This window comes from Echeneis naucrates, chromosome 19, assembly GCF_900963305.1.
Source record: "Echeneis naucrates chromosome 19, fEcheNa1.1, whole genome shotgun sequence".
In the NCBI taxonomy this organism is placed as follows: Eukaryota; Metazoa; Chordata; class Actinopteri; order Carangiformes; family Echeneidae; genus Echeneis; species Echeneis naucrates.
This window is the reverse complement of record NC_042529.1, coordinates 11789074-11813753: the sequence shown is the minus strand read 5'-3', so window position 1 is coordinate 11813753 and position 24680 is coordinate 11789074. Positions and strand designations below refer to the sequence as shown.

The window sequence follows — 24680 nt, the reverse complement described above, 5'->3', positions numbered from 1 at the left end:
TGTTTGCAGTTGGAGACAAGCATGAATTAGGTGCTTAGAGCTCCAGGTGTAAACTGGTTGTCATTAAACATTAGGGAATGTGACATTTCAGCCACCCTTGCAGGGGCGACTGCAGGAATAACAATGTCGGTCTTCTGGTTTAATGCACCAGTTTGGCCCACTCTGAAATATCATCCATTAGGTACCCTGATGAATTCTTCTCGCTGGCGATCTCCGTCTTTTGTCAGTAAAAACTGAACATGGCAGTAGATGGGTGATTATAAAAAAAACAAAACAAAAAAACAAACCCTGTAATTCTTTCCCCAATTACTGCAGATCTAGTTTGTAGACCATCTGTGGAAAGCCTACTTATTAAGAGGCATGGAAGAACATGCTGTGCATCTCTTCAGGATTTACAGCGTAGTTAGATGTAGCAAAGCAGATTGCATTAGACGTGGGAAATAATTGGTCATTTGTACTTGTACTCGTCCTACTCTGGGCTGAATTATACATCGACACCCAGGGGCATTTATTAGTTGGTTTTTGCCTTGGTTGTGGTTATAATTCGATAAAGTGACCTTATGTTGGATGCATGGCGGGGGACTGTGGAGATGGCTATTGACTGACAGAAGTGTGGTTTATCAGGTGGACTGGTGACCGTTGGGACACAGACAGAGGGAATTAAAGAAAAGGGAAAGAGGCAGTTGGGGAAATGGTCTGGGACTTAGACTCGGTTCTATTTCTCACAGGGCCAGCAGTCAGCAATGCACCACACAATGTAGCAGAGGAGACAAACAAAAACTGAAGTCCGTTTATGCTGCTCAGGATTAACAGAGCTCACATGAAAATGACTTTAAAAAGAGCCACTGCTGGCATTTTGGCTTTGTTTATTGTCATTTATTCCATCTCCCTCAGTCGGCCGGCCCACCCCCTCTCACTTTCACTTTCTTTGCACCTAAATTTTTTCAGAGCTTGTGAGTGATGTGCACATCATTGGATTCCAATTCACAGCAGTTTTGCCTCCTAGAATCTCAGGCTCCATTGCTGTATATCTCTGGACAGGTTTCCAATCATTTCACAGGCACCTCTTTGAATACCACTTGTGGAATGGAAATCTGTCAGTCAAGTGTGAGCCCAAGTCGGGAGGGGGTGGGGGTGATCTTCCTTCAATTACAGAAATGGAATCAGATATGAGCCGCTATGAGAGTCGATTGAGCTTTACAGCCTAAGGATTCTTTAAGGTGCGATATGGAGCAGGTGAAGAAGAGATGGCGTGATGGGGAGGTGGGCAAAGATGTTAAAGGCGACAACCTGAAAGATGGAAGATGAGAAGATGGGAAAAGGGGAGAGGTAGGTGGGATGGAGGGAGGAAGGGAGCAGGAAAAAAGGTGAGAGGAAATGAAAGGCGGGAAGTGAGAGGAGGAAAATGATGAGGGGGAGAGAAATGAGCCAAGACATTAAAGGTTAGAAGAGTAAACAGGAGGAAGGTAAAAGGTTCAGGAGAGGTGGCGAAGGGTGGATGAGAGATATTATAGATAGAAAAAGGCTGAGATGAAGAAGCGGCTTCAGAAAAGCTGGAGAGGAGGAAAGGGAGAATATTGACTGGTGTGCTAAAAGGTTTGAATAGGTTTTCTACACTGCTGCCTGGGCTCAGCTCATTAACTGCACACTAAAATGTTCAAATTTGCTTCATTGTAATTTTGTGCCCTTACGAATACTTTCAACCATTTTCAGCTATCATTGTGCAGCTTTTTAACCCTCTACAGGTGGATTCTTTCAGCACATTTAATTTAATCCCGATCTGCCTTCAGTCACAAGGAACCTCTTCGTTGGGCATATTATTTTTAAAAAGTCATTTGTTATAGTTACAAGTTACTTCCCTCAAAATGTAACTGAGTTACAGCTTTATTTAATGAAAATGTTTTAAATATTTAACAGTAATACAATGATTACTCCCCTGGTTAATAGTTACTTAGTTACATTTTCTGATCATTTTCTGTGAATACAATGGATGTGTATTGATGAATCTGTTATGTCATTGACATAATGTTTATAAATTCATGAGGTCCACAGGAGGAGCATCCTCTCTTATATTACTGTAATGCCAGCCACTTCTTCCATATGAACAACTAAAGATCAATTTATATGTTATATGTTTTGGCAGTAACGTTAGTTACATTAATGCTCGGCCAAGCAGGCTAGTTGAAAGTTTTGTCAAAGTTTTGCTTGTACAATATATTTCCATATTTGCAGATTAGGACTTCACAAAAAGATTTTTACTGTGAGAAGACAAAGCAGCAAAATAAGGTACTTATAGGAGGATATTTCCCAAAATAACTCACTCCATTCCCAAAGCTTGTGCTGCATCCATCTGTTGGTGTATGGTGAGATGTAAGCGAAGCAATAGCCGAACATTAGAGTGTGCTTTTTTTCCAGGCGAGAACCAGTGAGGTTGTGTCGCTTACTCAAACTGCAGTCTTTCTTGTGGCTGCACGGCGCTCTGATCTATCAGCTCTCCTGTCAGTAAACAAATTGGCATCACTGCCTCTCGTATCATGGATTCCTTGTCTTTTTGCTGAATATTGGTTAAAAATGTTGAGCTGGGAAATAATCCCTTTGTTCTCTGGTCCCCGGAGACCAACACGAAGACGACATTGTCAGTGGGCATTTTAGAAAACTAAACCATTTTCTGCAAATCAGACAGAGTTGTAGCTGTGCTGAAAATATCCAGCCATTGTCTGAAGTCTAATTTCGGCCAGTTATTCGGCAACTCTAAATATACACCAGCAAATAACAAAGATAGCTGAGTTAAGGACATTGTTAATCAAAATTTTCAAGCGGTTTTCCTTTAAACTTTACACCGTATCCTGTATTCTCCTTTAATGGAGAAAGAAATGAGTAACTGTCACCATGATTGTGCAACATCTTCCAGCTTCCCATGCACAAAGTGGTTGCCAGCACATACTATTGTGATCTATTACTGTAACATATCCCTCCGTGAGTTAGGGTCCCTTTACAATAGAAGTTGTACACACACACGTATATTTGTCACCTGAATCATATATTTCACTTTTACAAAGCCCTGCCTGATTCTTATTTTAATAAATGCAGACAAACAGCATCTCGAGGTTGTTTGAACAGATATCCTGTTGTGTTTGGAGCTAATATCTGGTGTGAGTGGGCTGAATCAAGTGAGGGTGCTGCACTTTTCCAGCATAAACAAGTCGACGAGACGCACGCTGAAAAATTTACAAATCCATCTCAAATTAATTCAGGTTATGAAATAGTGATGCCTCTGCCAAAAGCATATGGGCATGGTGAGGCAAATTCAAATCAGCTGCACTGGCAAATGACCTTCTTGAATTTGGTGGCATGCATTAAGCTGTCAAACAGCTTGATAAGCAGGCTGTTTCTGTTCGACGCTGGCGCTGATTTGGTAATCAATAACACCTGTCAAACCAGCCAACGGTGTTGGTGGAGCCTCCATCATTCTCAGAGACCCCTGGAAAAATTGTCTACTGCCCTCTGTGTTTGAATTGTTAAATATTTAGGGATTGTCTGTAAATTATTAGGGAGGTGAGGTAGCGTAAGGAAGCACAGGACGGTGTGGTGTGTATGTATTTTTTATTTTTGCTCAAAGGAACGTGGGCGTTGCTTTTTCTTCCTGCAGATTAATAATTTAGTTTTTCATGAGAGATTTATGGAAAAAAGGTAAAATTGCTACATACCCCCCGACTCAAAAAAAAAAAAAACCCCAAATATTTGTTTGCCATGGGCCAAAAATTTCATAATTAGAGAAGCAATGTAATTATTCTCAGAAAAGTCAATAAATGCGTATCAACTCATATCATTTTAATACTCTCCCAAAGAAAACTAGAAAAACAGGCAAGTAATGAATAAATCACAACCTCAGTTCTTCATTTCTTTAGATCAAGAAGTTCTCACTGCCAGCTCAGAAAACATTTAATGGTGACTCCGCCAACAAGAATGGGGGAAGCCCTGAGATTGACTGTGACAATGATGAACCCGCTCCAAACTCTGGAGGGGGGAGGGTGGGTCGGAGCCCAAAGCAGCGGCGGCTCATTGCAAAATCTGTTGCATAACATCCAGCATGCTGCCTCTTCCAAACTGTAAAATGTTTCCTGTTCATCTGAAACTCTGGAGATGTTAAGTTAATAAGTAGCTTGACTGACACTCACCCACAGCCTTCAGGGAGGCATACTTGTTGATATCCTTATTTTGCTGCTGCTGCTGCTGTTGCTGCTGCTGTTGTAGTTGTTGTTGCTGTTGTTGTTGTTGTTGTTGTAGGTGTTGCTGCTGCTGCTGTTGTTGTTGCTGTTGTTGTTGTTGTTGTTGTTGATGATGATGCTGCTGCTCGTAGACATGAGCCAGCTGGCTGAGGGCAGGATAAGGGTGCTGCTGTCCCATGGTTGAGCCCAGTCCCACGTTGTTGTTGATCTGACCAGACTCTGTGGACAAGGACGCGTACAGTCAGGTTTAGTGCCAACAGGATCTGTTGCTTTGGTGGCTCTCCTCACTCCAGTTCTCTCTGGACACATGAACATCTATTCACCTCATTGCCATTGGCAGATGAACTCTTTCCGTCACCCCACAGCTGCAGCCTATTGTACACCACACTGCCTAATTCACATTTGGACAGACTCCAGTGTGTATACAGTATGTACACTGATTAGCTGCATCTGCTGAGTATTACAAGAGATTTTACCAGTAATTTCTCCACACATGCCAATACATTTGTGCTATTGTCATAGATGAAGTGCTCATGTCCCAGAATACAGATTTCCACATATTGACAGGCTAATGATTTTTATATACGAGGGATTTAACAGTGCAAATACTCAGAGAATACTGAGAACTTGGCTCAAGAATTTACACTGAGAGTGGAGACATGGGTTTATGGGGTTATAATACAGCCTCTGAGAGGCGCAATCTTTGGGGCACATTGGACACTGCATTGAGATGAATTTTAAAATGATGAGATAAGACAGGGCTAGTTGGTTGAAATGCTAGCTTCAGCAGAAGAAAAGACGTCAGAAAGACTAGTGCTGCTGCAGGTGAGGGAAGGAATGAGTTAATGCTAAACTGAAAATGTTACTTCAAGACTCAAGAACAAATTATTGTGAATGCTAACAGCTATGTAGGGATAGACACTTAAAATAATTCCTTTAAAAAACTTCTATTGAAAAAATGCCAACGAAGCAGAATTTTATCCTTTTTTTTTTTTTTCAGCATGTCTTCTTACTAGTAGCTCTATGAGTCTCTGTGAGTTCAAAATGGGCTTGTTAATGCTGCAGCAGCAGCACAGAGAAATAATTTACATGCAGCCATTTCAGCCTGTCATTTGGGGGACATTGTTCCTGGGACACAGTTGACACATTAAGGCGATCTTCTGTGTCCAGAAGCTCCGACTGTGTCAAGCTTCACAATCAGCCCAGGCAAAAATCTTCACAGCCAGACCGCTGTGTAAACTGCTGTTTCAGCATGAGAAGTAATTGGGGTGGAAATGTTTACCACAGTTTACTACAATATGGTCTCTTTCTCGTCATTTATTTTTTAGCCAAGTGCTCAGACTACTTGTTTGCAAACTGTCTTTGATGCACTGTTAGCTGTAACCTGCAGTGTTCAGGTATTACAGAAAGCAGTGTCATTAGTATATATTATTATTATGTCTTTTACAGAATTAGTTAACTTTCTCAATAATTCCAGTCCTTGATACAGTTTAGTTAGATATGTCTTTTTATTGCAGTCAATTGGTATGCAAATGTGCATGCTTTAAATAGTCCTTTCATGGTTTTATAAGAGCATGTATTTCTTATATTAATTGCAGTCCTCTGGATTCAGATTGTTTCGACTGAAATTTGTTCCCTAACTGAATAATTGATATTATAGTTTAAAAGATGCACTGAATGTGATGAATCTATGCTCAACTCATTGTAGCACAAACCCAGAGCCTTTAAATGGTCATCTCTGAACTCAATCATTAGTAAAACATTTTGAATTGATTTGAATCCATTTGGCATTATGTTCTGATTGTGATTAGGAGGTAATCAGTCCTCCACATTTTTGAAGTAGCCTTCCCAGCCATGGCCATAATTGATTAGTCAATGGATCAGCCTTCCCCCACACTCCAGTTATATAATGGTGCCTAAAGCTGCACCTCCTCTGGAAGATGAGGAAAAGTCGTGGAAGGATACGACTTCCAAAATGAAGGGTGGAGCCAGCAGCTCCAGAGTCGTACAAGAATGGCAGGGAGTTGCTCCAGCAAAACTGCAAAACTGTCGGACTTTTACGGCTGCGTGGGAATTCACGGGACTCTCTGTCCGGCATTGTTCTCTCGCTGCATTGAGCCTGACTGATAATTGCAAATTCCTGTTACTGAAGGCAAAGGTATCCTTGCTAAGTGAATACATTCTGCTAAAAGCCCAAACACTGCCACTTGATAATTTGAAAGACTAAGTAAAACTTATGTGACAGAGAGCACGAGGAAAAGATGAACAGTGAAATAGGAAGGAGGGGGCCGGATGAGGGTGCATAAACAAAGAATGCGTTTTGTCCCAGTTTCATCTCGGTGTTGCATTGTAGAGCAGTGAGGTGCGCTGAAAGGCCATAAACCTCTCGTACTCAACTGTCAAGGTGAAGCAAGTTGTGTTGTAACTAATTACTCACTTAGTCCTGTCACTGACTCACCCCACACACACACACACACACACACACACACACACACACACACACACACACTGACTGACAAGATAGACAGAGAATACTGACAATTAAGAAGAGCATCAGAGTGAGAAAGCATGTGAGGACATGGAGAAAGAATAAGAGACTAGATCCCCGATGTGATGAAATGTCCCATGGTGCTTGGTGAAAAGGAAAATATGAGACATGAGTTCATAGGCAAGAGGCAAGTGGAGAAGGCATATCCAAAGATGGAAATTAGATGACTGCAAAAAGCTTTCTAACGATTTCATTTGAACACAGCTCGTACAGTGTCTCTCTGATACACTTCTTGAATACACACTTTGCGATGTACTGGCTCACTGACGATCTGTAGATTTGGGTAATTTGAAAGTGGGGTGGGTGGGGGTGTCGGACCCACACTGTGGATAGGACAGAGGGGAAAAAGGGGGAGGAAAGGCAGCTATGGAGAGTAGGAATAAGGAATTGCGCTGAAGGCACTGACCCATTGTGATGCTGGAACACCTCTTTCATAAATTTAATAGAAATTCCCATTGAGAAAATAGAAAATTCAAACTAATTATAACAAAGGTGCCCACTGCTTCATCTCTCCTGGGCCTAAAATGGCTGAGGAGCACCGTATCCCAACAAAGCCCAGCTTAACCTCCTTGCTTTCAGACATTTTGCCATGACCTTGTGTTGCAGTGAATCCATGAACAGACACCCGGCCTCTACTACTACCACCCCTACAATTACAAATAACTGCTGTGTATTTAATTGTGACTCTATGCAAATTATTTCCGTGTTGTTAATGAATAAAATTCTGGTGGGACAGAGGTAGTAGCCTGACAGCATAGAGACTCCAGACACAATGCATTAAACTGGGCGCATCTGTTCTGCAAAGTTGGATGGCTGTTGGCGGTGACAAGCTGGCAAATCAAATCAGAGTCTCGCTGAGCCACAAATAAGCATCTGGTTACAACTGCAGTGCATTTGGTGTAAAGCATTAGTGGGACATTTTGGGAAATACTCTTGTTCCCTTTCTGACAGAGGGTAAGATGAGGGGATTCATGGCACGTTCACTCCGCCGCCGGACAAGCCCAGGAGGAGTTTAGCTTAGTTTAGCGGAAAGACTGGACACATGGAAACATCTGATCTGGCTCTGTTTAAAGGTAATAAAAAAGTAAACAAATTACATACCACATTATCTTGTTACTTCATGCCTAATGGACTAGTTCTTTCTGCTTGTTTCCAATTTTTGACAGACATAAGAATGATGAAGATTAAATGCTAATGCATTTCCCAAAATGCTAAACTTTGAGATTTTGAGTGCATTTGATCTCTATGGAGACTCTCTATAATGCTCTCATAACAGTTTTAATAGCCTGTTGCTGAAGCTTTTTATTTTCACAGTGTTGCATTAACACACAATATTATTAGCAGTAATTAATGAAGTTTGCCGCTTCACTCGCTTCATCCAGCTCTTTTTCAAAATATTGCACACGTTCTTTGTTTTTAGGGTGAACCATAATCAAACGCAATCCAGCTCCTCATGAAGTTGCACAGTAAGAAAAACAACTCATACAGGAAATTGCAGTGGCACAATCAGGTTTTGTTGTAGACAGTCACAGTGTACATTTTGAGAAGAACATTTTCTGCAGTTTTCCCCATTAAGATGTATAAAGTGTCGGTTTTGTAGTTTCAGTTCTAATTGTCTCTTTAGAAACATTTTTGGGTTGGTTCATGTCTGCTGCTCCTTAGAACCTTGAAAAGCTAATACTGTTCACTGCTTCTCTTCTTGAATCACACTAACAGTCTCCTGTAGCTGCCTCCAGTATTGACTTAAAAAAAAAAAAAAAAAACCCAAAAAAAAACACTCCACAATCTTTTCTACTCAATATTGTTTGCTTAAAAACTAGTATCATTATTTGAGCTTCACAGAAATACTCTTTGTAGTTCAATGTATGACAAGGTGACAAAGATGACAGGTACTAGAGTCAAAATATGCCCTATAATTACCCACCTTGTCTCGTACACTCTTGACAGAAGAAATAAAGAGAAATTCAATTATCATACAACTTCAGTCCACTTGTTCTAGTATCCTACTTTAATGTGATCTCAGCTAAAAACCCTCTCATCCAAGAAAACACAGCACCCACCCAGGATGGTATCATCACACTATGAACTCATTCAAGTGGTTGACTGGCAGAGGTTGTGGGGGGTTAATTAGATACAACCGGTGATTGGTAGTCGCGTTTAAAGCTTGTTTTGTTTTTTGATTTTGGTCAAACAATGGAAAATAAAGGCATACTTAGGTATCACCACAATGATTCTCTACATAATGATCAACAATTAAGACAACGCCCACCAACAAGCCCTCTGAAAAATCCAACTCAGTAAATCAAACAAAAAAACTAAGAGAAGGTATCTGACATAAGCTCAACACAAACCTCCACCACAGCCTAATCATTTTCTCTCATGCTGTCACAGCCAAGTAGTTGTGGATAGATGAATGAATAAAGTGTTGGTTGAAAGGTCATGAGGTCATCAAAACCAATGGAGAGGGGGGGGGCTCTTCTTATTGTGCCTTTTGAAAGGTGTGTTCGTGTGAAATTTGAAAGGTTGATGGAACAATGGATGTAATTTTGTGCTGCCAAATGAATTTTAAAAAAGCTCAGCGGACAGTCTAGCAGACTGTGTGTTTGTAACAAACAAATGAATAAACAGAGCTGATTATATAATCTGCAGCTCTTACAGTACAGTAGCTACAACCACCTTGTGTGGGAGATATTATCAGCCATTTAAAAACATGTTGAATGACTCACAGTCAGTTGTATTATAGCAGTATTTTTATTTATTTTTTAATTTTTTTGTGACTTTAAAGTAAAAGATGGCGGACAACTGCTGCCTTTAGACTCTGACAGTGCCGTAAGTGACTTTCCCTGTTGTGCAGTGTAAACCATGCAGCAATAGCAATGCTAGCCAATTAAGGGTGTGCAAGAATAACTATCAGGTAGATTTAGCTGGATGTGCTATAGCTATGAAGAAGCTACGGCATATTCCGCTACCTGTCTGCAATAATCTGCTGAGCATTAAGTATGAACATCATACAAAGTAAGTCAATCATCCATTTACAAGTCGTTGGATTTTATAAAATTGCAATATGTTGTGTAATGATATTTTGACCCTGGTCAGTATTGTTAGTCTTTAGGCAGGTGACATTTCTAAGTACTGAGTAATGTCCTTCAGGTTTCTGAGTCAATTTCTCCATCTGAGCAGTCAAGTGGCGTTAATGAAAGTCCTATTCACGTCTGTCAGCATTTGAGCATACTTTGAAATCTTGCCATTCATGAGCATTTATCCAAGTTGTTCATTTGGATACGCCCATGTCCCTGTATAACATGTCTGCTTGGCAAAAGCTTCATAAAGGCTGTTGCACCGTTCACTTATTTTTTGGTTGAGTTTTTGGGGTTAATTAGTGATGATGCACTGGCCCTTCACTTTTTCCAGCCAGCTAGTTTTCCTACTTATTTCAAACTAGTCACTTTTGCTTTTCCAGTATTCTGGCTTGGCTAAACCAACATCTCAGAAGAATTATAGAAAAGGTCAGAAATTATTGAACACACTTGTGAACTAGCTTGTGACTAATGCTGAATTGCAATGTGTTCATTTTTGGCTCTGCTGGAAAAACAAAGCCTCCATTATAAATTGACTATCTTCAATAAAACCATCATGCTAACTCGGACGCGTTTGTTTTATCACACAGAAAAGAAGAATTATATTCAGTGATGGCTGTGTGGGAGTCACGTTCAATTGCTGCCATGTCACTTCTGAGAAAACATGCAGAACTCACATGAGAGAAATATTTTATTGTGTTTGGAATTTACAGCTCATAATCATATCCATCCAGTTTAATGGTCTCCATCAGTGGGTGTTATCCATCTCACAGTCAGTTGAATAGCCGCCGGAAGATTTTTAAAGGTCACTTATTATGATTTTCCTCAGACCTCTGTGAGCAGGACAAGATGGACATCTGGCTGTGCAAGACCACTGCTGACCAATATGAAAGATTTATCACTTCCTGTGTACCATTTCTCTGGTTGCAGGGGTATGTCGTAAAAGTGGCTGTAATTTGGCTCAAAGCTGAGTCATTGCGACGTTATATCAGTAAGTGACAGGAGAAAACTGGGCATTTATTTATATGAAGGACTGCTTAAGGGTTTTTTGCAGAGGGGTCTAAAATGTATGTCACCGTCTGTATCCTATTTTTAGCATGAAAGAGGAAGATATTAACATGAACTCAAACGGCAGGGCAAAGGTGCAGGAGTGTCAGGATTACAGTCAGCGTGCGGATGACGAGTTTACGGCCGCCATGTAACAGACAGCGCAGTCAGCAATGCACAACATGAGTGTGCAACACATAATGCAGAGACAGAGTCATACAACTCCAAAGCGCTGAATGATTTGAGAACCGCACTGTCTCCCCGGTGGGAAGCCAGTCATCCAGCATGGAGCTGAGAGCCAATCCTCGGGTGGCAGAACCTCATCTTAGCTGTTTGCAAGAGTATATTCTCCTCTGCTGCACACTGAAGGGGGGTTGCAGGATAGAAACATATTGACTGTTGTGTGTGTGCAAAAGAAAATGAAGAAGAAAAAAAAAACTAAGAGAGACAGAGCCAGCCAGAGCACATGTATGTAGGAGTGCCTCGATCTCATGCTTGGCCGAGCTCCATTGCTACTGGCTGTACAGTGTAATTTCACTGCTTGTTTGATTCGGCGCTGAAAATTGTAAGCAGCTGACGCATCTATTATTCCCTATTTCTCCTCACTCTGCAAATGGATAAACCCGCTTCTTTTCCTTCAGCTGCAAAACTGCCTCTCTGTCATTACTCAACGCTCTCCATCGCTCTCTTCTTCTCTCTTGTCATGGCAACAGTATTCTCCCGTGTAGTATTTGCTCTGCAGCACACGGCGAGTTCGCATTGTCCCGCAGTCACCCGCGCCCACATATCAACAGGCAGGCCGGCTGTACTGTACCGAAAAAGTCATTGTTATGCAACCTATGTTATGTTGCCTGCTGCTCTGTCGGTCTGTCTGTTCATCTCTCTCCACTTATTCTTCACATGTCTGCATTCCTCCTCTGAGTTTGTTCTAGGTCACATCCTAACAGCTTTGTCAGGCATTGTCAAAAAAAAAAAGTCATGCATGTTTTATTGAGAGACTTGTTCTAGTTTGGTAGAAAAGTGAATTTGCGAGTCATCTTTTGGTGTAACTGAGCAAGGCGTTTTGACACTGAGCAGGTTCTTGACACTGAAATTTATGGTGAAGCTGAAAACCTTTGTAAGTGGAGTCCAACACGGAGAGACGGGACATTTTGTTTTGTAAAAATAGGAGTGAGAGGAAATACTTTTGTCATATTAGTTTATATGTAAACTGTGACTATGAAAAGCTTTCTCTAAAGTTGCCTGTATTTATTTTGTAGCTGTGAGAGCTTCTGACTTATCAAAGTCTTTCACCATCATGTTGTAGTCCACACGCATGTTTGTGTGTGAGGAGGAGTGTGTGGGGTCCTCTCTGTTTTCCTACATATTCATGTTCAGTCTCACTGAAAATGGTCGCAGGTTGTGTATGAGCCCAGTGTGAGGTGAGATAGGAGGGCCTCCTCCTTATTTGTGCTCACGTCTGCTAAGGGTACACACAAAGCGCCACTTCTGCCTTGACCTCATGCTCTGGGTCCATATCACTCTCCTGCAGGATGGCGGAAAGTAATGAGGACCACTTACTGACGACAGGCCTCCTTAATTTCACCAGGAGCTTCAGTGTAAAACGCCCTCTATACGGCAGGCAGCAAGGGGAACCAACTCAAGTGGAAACATGAGTGGGGATGTTTGAGAACAGGCTTGAAGTTTCATGGCATTCATGTGATTTAAAAACAAGAAAGTTTGCTTGCATGACGAAAACAGATGTCGGAGACTCCATGGGTCTTACTACCTGCTGGTGCTGTCAGCAATGGGTGGGAAGTTAGAAGAGGAAGGGCCAAAGATCTTGCCGATAAAAATGATTTGACACCAATGCTTACACCTTGAAAGACCGCCAGCTTTATGAGAGTCAAGCAAAACGAAGCTCTCAAAATCCACTTAACATTGTTTAGATCAGTGACTCCCAACAGATTTCTACCTCAGTGGGTGAAGAAATATGAAAGAAACAGAAGCAAACAGGGGAATTAAATCAGTTCACTCAAAATGATGTGATGTGAAAATGTGAATAAAAATGATAAATAAAGGTATAAATAGCTAATGTGTGAAAAGGAAAATTGAAATAATTTGTTCGGAAACATAAAGTTAAGGTAGTGAAATAAAATAAATAAAAAGTTTTGGATAAACGGTGAAACAGCTGAAATAGCTGGTTGAATGTGGAAGATAAGCAGTTGGAATGGTTCATGAACAGGCGTGGACAACGTTGAGCTGCACTATAAATTTTCACTTCACTAAAACCAGCCTTAAAAAATGAATGTTCCATTGCAATAAAAACATGAAAATTAAAATCCACTGTTCCTGTTAAATCGAAAGTCAACAGTGTTAAACAACTACATATTTTGAGAATATTTATGATATTATGAGGGGTGTCATTGAAGCGTTCATCTTAATTTGCTGAACTGCTATAGAGTACCTGCATGAACAGAAACTAATTGTGTGCACTCTAATAGAGGATTTTATTATTCTAAGACTTCAAAGTCTTGTTGTGAATGCGTTTGATTTTGCCTTAATGCACCATCTTAAGAAATGTTTCTCTTTTGCATGTGAGCACTCTCGACAGAAGTTGATGGACTATTTTTACACCCTGAACAGTGATTGGAGACAGATGACAGATAAAGCCGTGGCACTGATACCAGCGTGCGTTTATTTGCTCAAAAGAAGCGTCTTAAGGACTTGGGCATGCATGGTCATGAGTACGCCATCTTATTTAGCTTAGTCGTAATGCTGCTGTATGGCATTCAGCACACAACGCTGTCTGTCTGAGGATGTGTCAGATCCCCAGTCTTATATATGGCCTTGTTTTCCAAACATTTTTCATCTCATTATCATCACCATATGCTGCTTGCTTTGTCTTTCCTCATTAACGCATCAGTACACTCCCATTTAAGAAGAGATAGCGAGAGAGAGCTCAGAAGGGGGGCACGATGGAGTGTGTGCCGTAAAATGCTGGGGAGATACAGAGAATCGTGTGCAGCCAACTCTGTTACAGAACCGATCACATATCTCTGAGTAATTCTCGTGGGGGCTGACCATTAACCAGATAGGAGCGCGATGCAGTGAAGCCGTATTATTGAAAAGTCTGTCATGGGAGATGGCGGTTCGAAATGATAGCGGAGAGAATAGCTTATCTAGCCTTAATTGTTCCTCCCTGAGCTTTTGAAAGCACAATGACTTCCACTGCACCCTTTTATGATTGCAGCCTTCCGTCATACCTTACTCATTTTGAAGCGTTATTGATTTCTATTGTTCCTCGCCACCCCCCCCCCCCAACTTGCTATTCACTGCTTTTGGCAGTTGGATTCAACATCTGTCCTCTTGCATTGTCTTGTCACAGGACAATGCATTGAATCCAGTCTCACAGGACATTGTTAAAGCAAGTCACCAAATCAATAACAAGTCACTCTAATATCTATAAAGACAAATAGGCCAAAGGAGTTCCATTTTAAAGTGAGGTTGTGCCATTGTTAAAAAAAAAAAAAACAGTATTGGTATCAGAACAGATTTGAAAATGGCTATTACTGTTCTATGAGACGCTTCCTTTCATCAAATTCCATAAACACTAGATCTAATATTGTATAGGAGGACAGTTTTCTTACATTTGTATCCCAATCCAATCCTAAACCACGGCAGATGGGAACACCTGTTTGTAAGCATATTGTAGACCGTCACTGCAGCTGAGTTCACAGTCAGGTTTAAAGGGAAAAGACTTTACCTTGTGGCGTCTACTCTGCATGAGTGGATGGAAACAACTCACACGTGAAGGGCATTCGAGCAAACAAAATGCTAAATAACGCCTCTGGGCAACAAAACCTGTTTATCTCAAGCTTAAAACCAAAAGTCCTCTCCGCCGCTGAGCCCTGACAGATGTGTGGGAGAACGACAAGTAGAAAACAGTGTTCAGAAAAGTTGTCTGGAAAGAAAGGTGCAAAAGTACAACAGCTATTTATTATTGGAAGGAAATCCATTCAAATGCACAGAGTACACAAGCCTTTTGATTCACTGTGTGGAGTGTGATAGGTTAAAAAGATTCAGTGACCACATCCGTGGCAGCAGGAGAAAACACATTTCATTTCAGGTACCAAAATTAGCCCTTAAAAAGGAAACTGATTAAGATTAACTAAACCCTCAGTTCACCCAATAAGACCTTATTCCTGATTCAGTTCTCTCTCATCTCCAAATATAAAATTTGTGTATCCCAATCAGTGGAACTCATTAGGGAGCAGCATGAGGTTGTGCGTAAATGAATATAACTGAATGGCATTGACAAGGACGCTGTAGTTCCTCCTACAAAGCCGGACCTGCGGCGCTGATGTAGGAACTTGCTGTTCCTTATATAAGGAGCAGATGCAGGAGGAGCACTTTGGCACGCTGTTGGGTTTCCTGTCACAGTGAAATGTAAATACGGGTTTTCTAAATGGTCTCTCACTTCAAAAGGGTCTTGTATTTAACAAGGACCTGACCAGAAACACTTAATAATAATAATAATAATAATAATAATAATCCATCCCAATATATGCCAGCTCCTTAATATGATCCAATGTGCAGGAAGAGATAAGGCAAGTTGTGTAGAGACGCGGGTACATGTTTGTGGATGCGCTGATCTGATGAGCATCAGTGCAGAGACTGACCTTCTTAATAGGATCGGGAATTCGCTCCAATGGGTACACTTAGTCAACGTGGACTGTCAAATTCCCTTTTGACGTGAATTTATATAAACTGCATCCCTTTAAGTTGTATTCAGTGAGGTTGACATTTTGAACCTGGGAGAAAGAGAAAGCTGGTGTGTGTGGGCAGAGCTGAGGTAGCCTGTAGCCAACACTGAAGAATCCGTACAAACAATTCAGTGCCAAGAGGTCAAATGTAACCATCTTTTCTTTTTCAAAGGATAAATTAATTTTCCTTCACACACCCCTGCCGCCAAAAAAATTCTTGAAAGAAATGTTCTTGATCTTTGTACTTAAAAATACCAGCATCTTTCACATGATTGTATCTCACAAGTTCCGCGGGCAGTCGTCTCCAGTGGGTGCAGACCGGGTGTTCATCCCTGTGATAGGGCTCATCAGTCACCAGGCCACAGAGACGCAGGCAGCGACAACAGAGAAATAAATACCCACTCCACTAAAGCACATGATTGACAAAGAGGAGCATATATTCGTCATGGTGATGGAGCACCATTCAAGGAAACAGAGCACTTGCTATATATTGTTTTTCCACAATGATTGTCTGTCTCACTCACAGAAAAATGGTCCATTTTAAACTCATGGCCTCATTGTTTATGAATTGTTGCCAAATAAAATGAGGCCAGTATAAAAAGTAAGGGTCCTTCATATTTTCTTTTTCTTCCTGTCATCCTTGAGTGCTTTTTTTTTTTTTTTCCCATGAGCTCTTTTGAGTGTTTATGAGCGTCCTGACTGGCAGGATGCTCCCACTGCGGCACCATCTTGACTTACTGGGCCGGACTGTTTTCCCCTCTTCCAGAGTTGTGAGTCAGCAATGGGACTGCCGCTCCATCAGCTGAGGGCACCGTGCTGCTAGAGGCAAAGAGGGACAGACAGAGACAGACAGATCGGGAGAGAGGCAGTGGGAGATGTTGATGATAATGATGCGTGTCTCTCCAGGGGGTTGACACCACCTGACAACACATCAGTAGTGTCGACCCAGATACCACAGTGGAGAGACAGGCAGGACATTGCTTCCAACGGTTGCCTATGGGGGACTGTCAAGTAGGTACACTAATTATGACCGAAAAATAAAAACTCCTTATTAAATTGAGGAAACGTGATCATTGATTTTCAACCGCTTATCTGTTTCAGGGTTGGAGCCAATCCCAGCTCACTCTGGGTGAGGGGTGGGGTGCACCCTGGACAGGTCACCAGTCCATCACCAGACAGACAGAGACCAACAACCACTCACACTCAGACCTACAGACAGTTTAGAGTCACCAGGTAACCCAAACATGCTGTCTTTGGACGGTGGGAGGAAACCCACACAGGCACGGGGAGAACATGCAAACTCCACACAGAAAGGCCCCAGGCCTGGGAACCGAACCAGCGATCCTTTTGTTGTGGGGCAACAGCACTAACCAATATGCCTCTGTGCTGCTCAAAAATAATTTTGCAATTCCCTAAAGCATACATTCTTACTATCCATGAATTCAGCCAGAATTGAAGGACGTGCTATTTCAAACATTTGCAGTGGACTTGTCACATGCAGGGACACTATAATGTAATATTTTCCGTGGCGCTAACGGGATATGCCATCAGTTTGAAACAATGATCACGGTGACATCAGTAGGGTAGCTTTGTCATCATTCAGCTTTAGACTTCAGACGTCAACTGAAGGTTTGGTTACAGACTGGAGGTGGATCATTAGGGGGAAAAATATTTCCGAAATACAAATTTACCCTGAAGGATTATAAAAATTAAAAGTGATTGATTCATACTTCTGACAAAAATATGATCTCATCTGCTTTGATTGTGATAATTTGTCTCTGACTACATCCCAAACCTAAGAGCGCTTCAATGGTTTCTGCAAAAGAAACCACTTTGAGGTTGAGATGTAGTTGAAAACAGAGGCTAGCGAAAGGACATTTGTAGGTATCGTGGGTATTTTGTTGCGAATAGATAATTACGTTATTATTAATTTTTTTTATTTAATCAATTGCTGTTAAGTGTGCTCTAAAGTTGATATCAGATTTGCAATAGAGGCTAAACTCTCTATCAGTTTCACCTTAATACTTAATCCACCCTCTATTATACCACACCAACCAGGCTTAAGTCAGGCTTCAGATAGTATTTAATTAGTGTAACCTCAGAATTTATTCTCCCTGCAGTCTGTGACCCCCAGTCTGCTCCTCTGGCTCCGCTGAAGAGAAGCTTTATGTTTAAAAGCTTTAGTCTGATGCACCTGGCCCTTCGGCTGAATCCCTGGCAGGTTTAAGTGTAGGAGCACAGCTGTGAGGGGCTTTTCTTGGCCGGTGAAGACAAGACGGGGCAGTAGAAAGATATCCCTTTTCTCATCCCTCCGCAGCCAGCAGCAGCATGATGAGAAACACACGACAATAATCGCTGAATCGAGGCGGTGTGCGGAGTTCAATGCAAGCAGTAACGGCTTAAGATGCGTGCAGTTCACACGGCATCAGAACAATCTAATCAATCCTAGACTGCAACTACCAGGCTTGTGTTTGTTTGGAGAAGACACCTCTAGGTGTACGTCTAAAGAGCTACAGTTCATATAACCCTTACGCGCTTTCTGTTGGCTCCAAGTGCAGAAAATTGATAACATGATGCTCAGGCTTCATCTACAGATGTAATTTGTTCTGCAGAGTTAATAATGGTAAGAAGTTTCCTCAACAACAGCATGCTAACCGCAATCCGTTCCTCTCTTTGTTTCTCTTTCATGATCCCATCCCTCTCCTCCCAAAAAGCCACACGACGACACATGAATGATGAAGTGAGTCAAAGCGAGGCGGCAGAATAGCCCCGCATCCTGCACATCCCTCCATCTGTGAAGTAGATAATCTGTCTCATGCTCGTCTCCTCCTTCAGCTAAAAGCACTGATTTTTGCCTTCTGTTCGCTGGCTGGGGGTAATCTGCCTCAAGGTTTTTTATTTTTATTTTTTTTTACTCCACCAAGGCTGTGATATGTTCCGGCATGTGTGTGCGTGTGTGTTCATGCATGCTCCCTGCTGGGCTGTTATAGTATAACTTGCTTAAAGTGAAAGTGATTAGGTGCTTTATTGTAGTGGCATTAGTTTATTAGAGGGTGAAGGGCTACAGCAGGGCCAGATTGAGAGGCTCAGTGTTTGAAGCAACCCTCTCCCTTTGCCTCTGCTTTGCTGCCATATGCCTGTCTGATATGAGCACATGGCACCAACGCATTCTTATCCCTGTGCCTGTTTATTTGTGTACCTGCTTTTCTGTCTTCTCTTTCTCTCTCTGTGCCTCCTCCTCTCATTGAATCCCCTGCTCTCCACTCCATCTGTTGTCAAAGGAGTATTTATCTGTCTCTCTCTCTCTCTCTCCACCATCTAGCTGCGGCTCAAAGAGCAGGTCAGCACACTTTGACTACACTCACACACATATCCAGAGACGCATCTGATACATTTCTCCTACCTTCCTGCAGCTCATGAAAGATAGCAACTTTGGGCTGGAAGGGGAGGGGGGACCTCAGAGTGGCCCCGAGGGAGCGCCACACTAAGAGCGATGGATTAGCCAGCCAGTGAATCCCACAATCCACTGCAGGACCTGTCTATTCAGCCACAAAAAAACCTCCATGACGTTCTGTTATTCGTGATATAAACTAAATAGAGCGCTTATTGATGGCCCCCCTGCAGGAATCGAGTCGAGCAAGATATCCATACTCCCTCAGAGAGTTGGGGGTACAAGTGAGAAAGGAGAAAGGGGGAAAAAAAGTAGGTTACAGAAGGAAGACCGGCTGCCTCACTCCATTTATAAGCAGGAGAACACAAAGTGGCAGGGTGCACAGTATATAGTGTGAGTGTCTATGCAAAGGGTGCTGGGTGAAGGTGGCTGTATGTGTCGGGAGAGACAGTAAACTGAAGATTAGTAAAAAGAACAACAGAGTAGGGAAGCATATAGGGATGTGCTGTATGAGTGAACATGGCATTGCACCTTCTCTCCGATGAACGGATGCAGATGACTGTTTGCCCTTGATCCATTTGTGGAACAGTTCAGGGCTTTTCTCCGTGTCAATGCCTTTGTCCTGCCACATGCTTTTGTCTCCATGCGCATTCTGCACCGTGCTTATCTGCTGAATGCTATTTGATAGCATCGGTGCAAAGCAATGGTCCTGCCGAGTGGCGGTGTAGCTGTCGACGCTCCTGCACCGCTCTGTGTCTTGGCAACAGGGAGTTTGAAGGAACCAGCGCGAACAGACAAAGACGCCTCCGTCTGCCTGATGAGTGCTGCAGAGCGGGCGAGGCAGGCAGGCAAGATAGAGATGGCTTCTGTGCAACAGCATGGGGGAGAGAAGTGGGTCATAAGGAAATCCCCATATGGACGACCCCCCGCCCCACCAGCACCACCCACCGCCACCTCATCCCACTGGGCATTGCCTCTACTGCCAGTAGCCTTCCAAAACTAACCCAGAGCCCCAAGTGAGAAGCACAGAGGGGGACAAACGCTTGGCTGCGTTTATCCTGAGCTGCCAGTTTGTTTGGGCCCATCTCTGCTTCGACACAGATAGTACAAGTTACAAGTTATACAGGTCACGTCACCACATGCGAGACATCAGTTGGTGTTAGTCGCTGTAATCCTACCAGCAAGTGTGACTGTTCAAAATGTTGGAAAGGGCAAATGAATTACCTCAGTGCATTCAAATGTTTCATGACAGTTGGCGAAAGGCGTGCTGGTTAAACATGGTGGGCGCCCGCCAAGAGTACTGAGATTCTACAGTACGACCTGTGGAGCAATGAATCCTGCAGAGCAACAGACCACCACGACCAGACAAAACCAAAAAAAAAAAACAAAACAAAAGAGATTTTGTTTCATTAGTTCAATCATTTTTCAAACAAATATCTATTTGGGTTTTTACTATTCAGTTAAAATTAACAGTCTGTAGAATTCACAAGGCACTCTGAGAACGTAGGACGGGGATTTATTTATTGATTGATTTCATTTTATGGACTAAACTATTACATGGTTAAAATGAAATACGTTTTGTCATATACCTCCACAATGAAATCAATTTTTTGTCCAAAAAAAAAAAAAAAAAAGTCCAGGTTGCTCTTTCCTTCAACATGTTCTCCTTGATGCTGATGGAAAAAGGAACCTGGATCATGACTCATGTTTCAGGATTATACCAAGCATGAGATGTTCAAATACCTTCTCTCATCCGCTTTACACAGTAATAAATAAATCATGATAACAAATTCTACCTACTCCAACATCTTTGGGAAGGTAGGGAAAGGTTCATTTTTATATGGTACAGTGTAATATTTGTACAAGCAACCAATCTGAAACAAGCACGTTCTCTCCGCCCTGCTTTAAGACGAACCCCTAAATACACACACACTTAATAAATCAGCATCTCGGTGTAGTTCCAAAAACGCTAGCCGGATCTGCAGGCAGATGGGGGTTTTCCCACAGTGTATTTGGATAACAGCATATTGAAACCCACACTCTGGAAATTCGAAATCTTGACTTTCACACCTGGAACAAACACTAGGACGGAAAGACTCGCACACATTTGGATGTATTCTAAGTGTAGATACAGTACATGTTGTAGTCCATATGTCTTTCACTTTATCTTACTTACTGGCTTTTTTTTTTCCCCCTGTGTATGTGTACTCACACTCTAAACAAATGCTCAGGCACATAACACTGTTGCACCCACTGCTTCATACTCATGTCTTCCCAAATGAGCTCAATCTAAACTGGTTAATTATGAGATTCATCGCTGTTAGCACCTGTTAGGTAATTAATGCCAATCACTGCCTTCTGGGGAGGAAAATTATCCTCCATAAAAACATGCTTTCGCTACCATCACTCTGCTGCTTGCTTCTGCTCTCGTTTTTTTCCTCCCTCCTTACTTCTTCCCTCACTCATTACCTTCATCAACCTGTGTGACCTGTGCCTGCTGTTAGCAAATCATCCCAGGAAATAAATAGGTGTGAACATAAACAAATGTTGCAGCAATCTCCACGCTAAAAAAGCAGTTGTGGAATCCCTTCAGCCACAGATGGGAAGACAGTGTAGGAGTGTGGACGTGGTGATGGAGGAACATGAGACGTCTGCTGGCAAGTACAATAAGGAAACAGTGAACGGTCGGAGACTGAGCTGCTGCCGGGATGGTGAAGGTGGTTTTGGAGAGAGTGCTGACAATGCCGCTTCTGCTGCAGTTTAACAGCTGCATTTTCATATTCAAACAAATAGTATTCAATAAAACATTTTCAACGTGTTACAATTTCAATCTGAAATCAATCAGTTCGGGACTGAAACACTCACAGGCTGCACCCGCAGGCTTGGAGCCAGTGAAGGTTCCTTCAGCATGTGTTTGATTTCCTTCTCAGAACTGATATCAATACAATGCTGAAGATAGTGCCGATAATCCTCTTTCCGAACAATGCGGTTTATGAGAACTGCCAACCGCAATTGCTGGCAAATAAAGAGGCTGTTAAAGGTGCTGCATTTTAGCATCAATGAACCATTAAGGCAAAAAAGGCCCAAACAAACACAGAGGACTGGTGGTCTCTGCTGGTCAGAGGCAGACAAAAGTGGACTGAAACTGAGCGAAGGCTGTTGCTGCAGAGTTTGCCAGGTGTAGCCAGCTAAGCTAACATTAGCTCCATGAGTTGTTTCTCCTTTTTCCAGCTGACTTATTTTTAAAACTCAGAGTTTTGGCGATGCAGGCAACGTGACGACTGTTCATCATACATAAGTGTATTGAATGGATCTTATGTGTCTACCTCCCGGTGTAGAATATAGGTGAATGCATACCATTTGTGGGTGATGGCATATTTTCAAATTGCTAAGAGAAGCTTGTGCATAATGGGACGTACAGAAAATGGAGCTGGTGGACTACATGCTTGTTTTTAAAGACTTAACTTGAATCAAGTTCTGACATTTTGAAATCCCAGAGAAGTGAATAAAACAGCATCAGGCAGACTTTACACAGCTATGTGTAAACCAACCCTCACAGCTACAGGAGATTCTCAAGATGCCATTTGAACTTAATGATAACCATTTAGAGACCTGGAGGATTGTGCTTATATAATGGGAAGAGCAGTAGTCGTGTAAATGCCTAGTGGATCGGTGGTTCTTGAGCACAGCATCTCAGGTTCAGGCCAACCCCTCCCTGATTAACCCGAGGGCATTTGAAGCACCTGTGGCATCGTGGCTACCTTTTCTACCTTTTCGTCTCTGCCTGGTTGCCACACGGGCGAGGAAATACAGCCACTAGTTTGAAGGTTTCTCCAATTCTGGCATGTTTGGTGACGTCATGATGGCATGTGCAATCGTTTGCTGTAGCTTTCCTTTCTCCTTTGGCTGGTCGCGTTGGTGTCTGATTCTGCTGCTGGTGAATTGAAGTCAATCTCGGATATTGTGGATGATCGACCTGTTGGGCTGGGCTAACCTGTGCACCTTTTCATTAAGGTATGTCATTTTCATTGTGAACTGAAAACCACCCCTGTTTTTATGACAAAATATTAACTATCAATCTGTCTTTAGTTGTAGGAGGTTGTCAGCTGCCGTTTTGACTTGTTTTCACTTGAGCCTCTTCCCCTTTAGTGGAGTCTGCACCTGGCTTACAGTGGAAGTTCGGCATGCTAGAGTGTCTCCCCTCACTGATTGTAGTGTTAAAGCACACAGGGACACCATTTGCAGTGATTGCTGATTGCTGTGAGCGCATGTGGTGGGGAAGTTGTTGCACTACTGTAACACACACTTAACTGTGCTGCCTCCCTGCTGCTGGCCTCTGTCAACTTTTCCATTCTTTTTCCTCTTGATAATTTCTTTAAATCATTTTACATCTTTAACGTCATTTACAAAATAATCTTTAATTTTGAAAATAAATTACTGCTTCGTTTTTCATTATTTGATTCGCCTAAGTTTTCTGCTTTTACTAACGAACCTCTCCACCAATGCTTCCATTTTTTTAATCATATAATTTACAACCAATAAGTTGGCTTTCTTTTGAAACCACACCTGTCTGGCTTCAGACAGACGTCAAACAAGATATTTCCTGCGGTGAAATTTGTCGGATAGTCAGGTTCTGGTGACCTCTAAGTTATTCCAACGGGCCCACTGAGCGAGTCACAGCTTTGGTTAGACCACCCAAACTATTATTTTGAGGTAAAATCGATTTAGGGAACACACTTGCACTGGAAAACTGTATGCACACCTTTAGTACACAGGCTCATAACTGGGCTATACATCAGCAGCATATTGAAAAAGCAAGTGTGTATTACACACTAAGTTTTAGGATTCTTTCAGTTAACAGCTGCTGCCCGTTTTAAACTGTGCAGGCAACAATTTCCCCTTTAGTCCTCTCTTCCAGATAATATTAGCCACCCTGGGTTTCTGGTGCCTGCTTGAGTTTGTTTGCCATATTTCCAATTTGAATATTACCATTGTGAAGTGAAAGGTCTCGATAAAAGAAACAGCTGGGTGGATGTGGATTAACGTTTTAAGCTGCAGTTGACTTAAATCTGCCAAACTTCATGTCCCTAAATCATATGTTGCCAAAAAAAACCAATCAGAGGCTCGAAGGCCCTAGGCTGTAACTACACCTATGTGAAAGGAAAACAAACAAAACAAAATGTTAACTGTGTGAACACTGTACATAAACCATGCTGGTAAAATTGATCCCGTGTGAACACACTCAAAGCTCCATTCTCCATCTATCTTATTTCTCATTGTCTGCCAGCATAGACATGAAATCCACGTCTCTCTTCGACCTGTATGCCGCTGTGTAAGGTGGACGCACCTGCCGCATTCATGTCAATGCTGTTTGTTCCTGCATGATAAACGGTGAACTCGCTGATGCCACGGCCAACGGGAACTTTGTGCAATGATCAATTCATGATTATATTACTGTCAAAGCCACATTGCCACAACAGCGGAATGGAGCCTTTGTGTGCATGAAGGCAAAGCGCAACAGGGAGCTTTGTCTGGACCTAATCTGCTCTGTGTCTTCCCACATTCATTTCAGGAGAGGCCTGAAAGATCGATGTGTCTCCGTAAAGATTTCCTCACTCTATCTTTCGTCAAACACTCTCAGCC

At 42.2% G+C, this 24680-nt stretch overlaps 1 protein-coding gene across 1 annotated transcript in view; it reads right to left on the bottom strand.

The window, feature by feature from the left end:
• The window catches only part of shisa9a (shisa family member 9a), a 39656-nt gene that overhangs the window by 4135 nt on the left and 10841 nt on the right, over positions 1-24680 (bottom strand). Inside the window, exon 4 of the mRNA XM_029528397.1 lies at positions 4179-4448. Within this exon, the coding sequence (XP_029384257.1) occupies positions 4179-4448 (270 nt within the window). The remainder of the gene's footprint in view (positions 1-4178; positions 4449-24680) is intronic.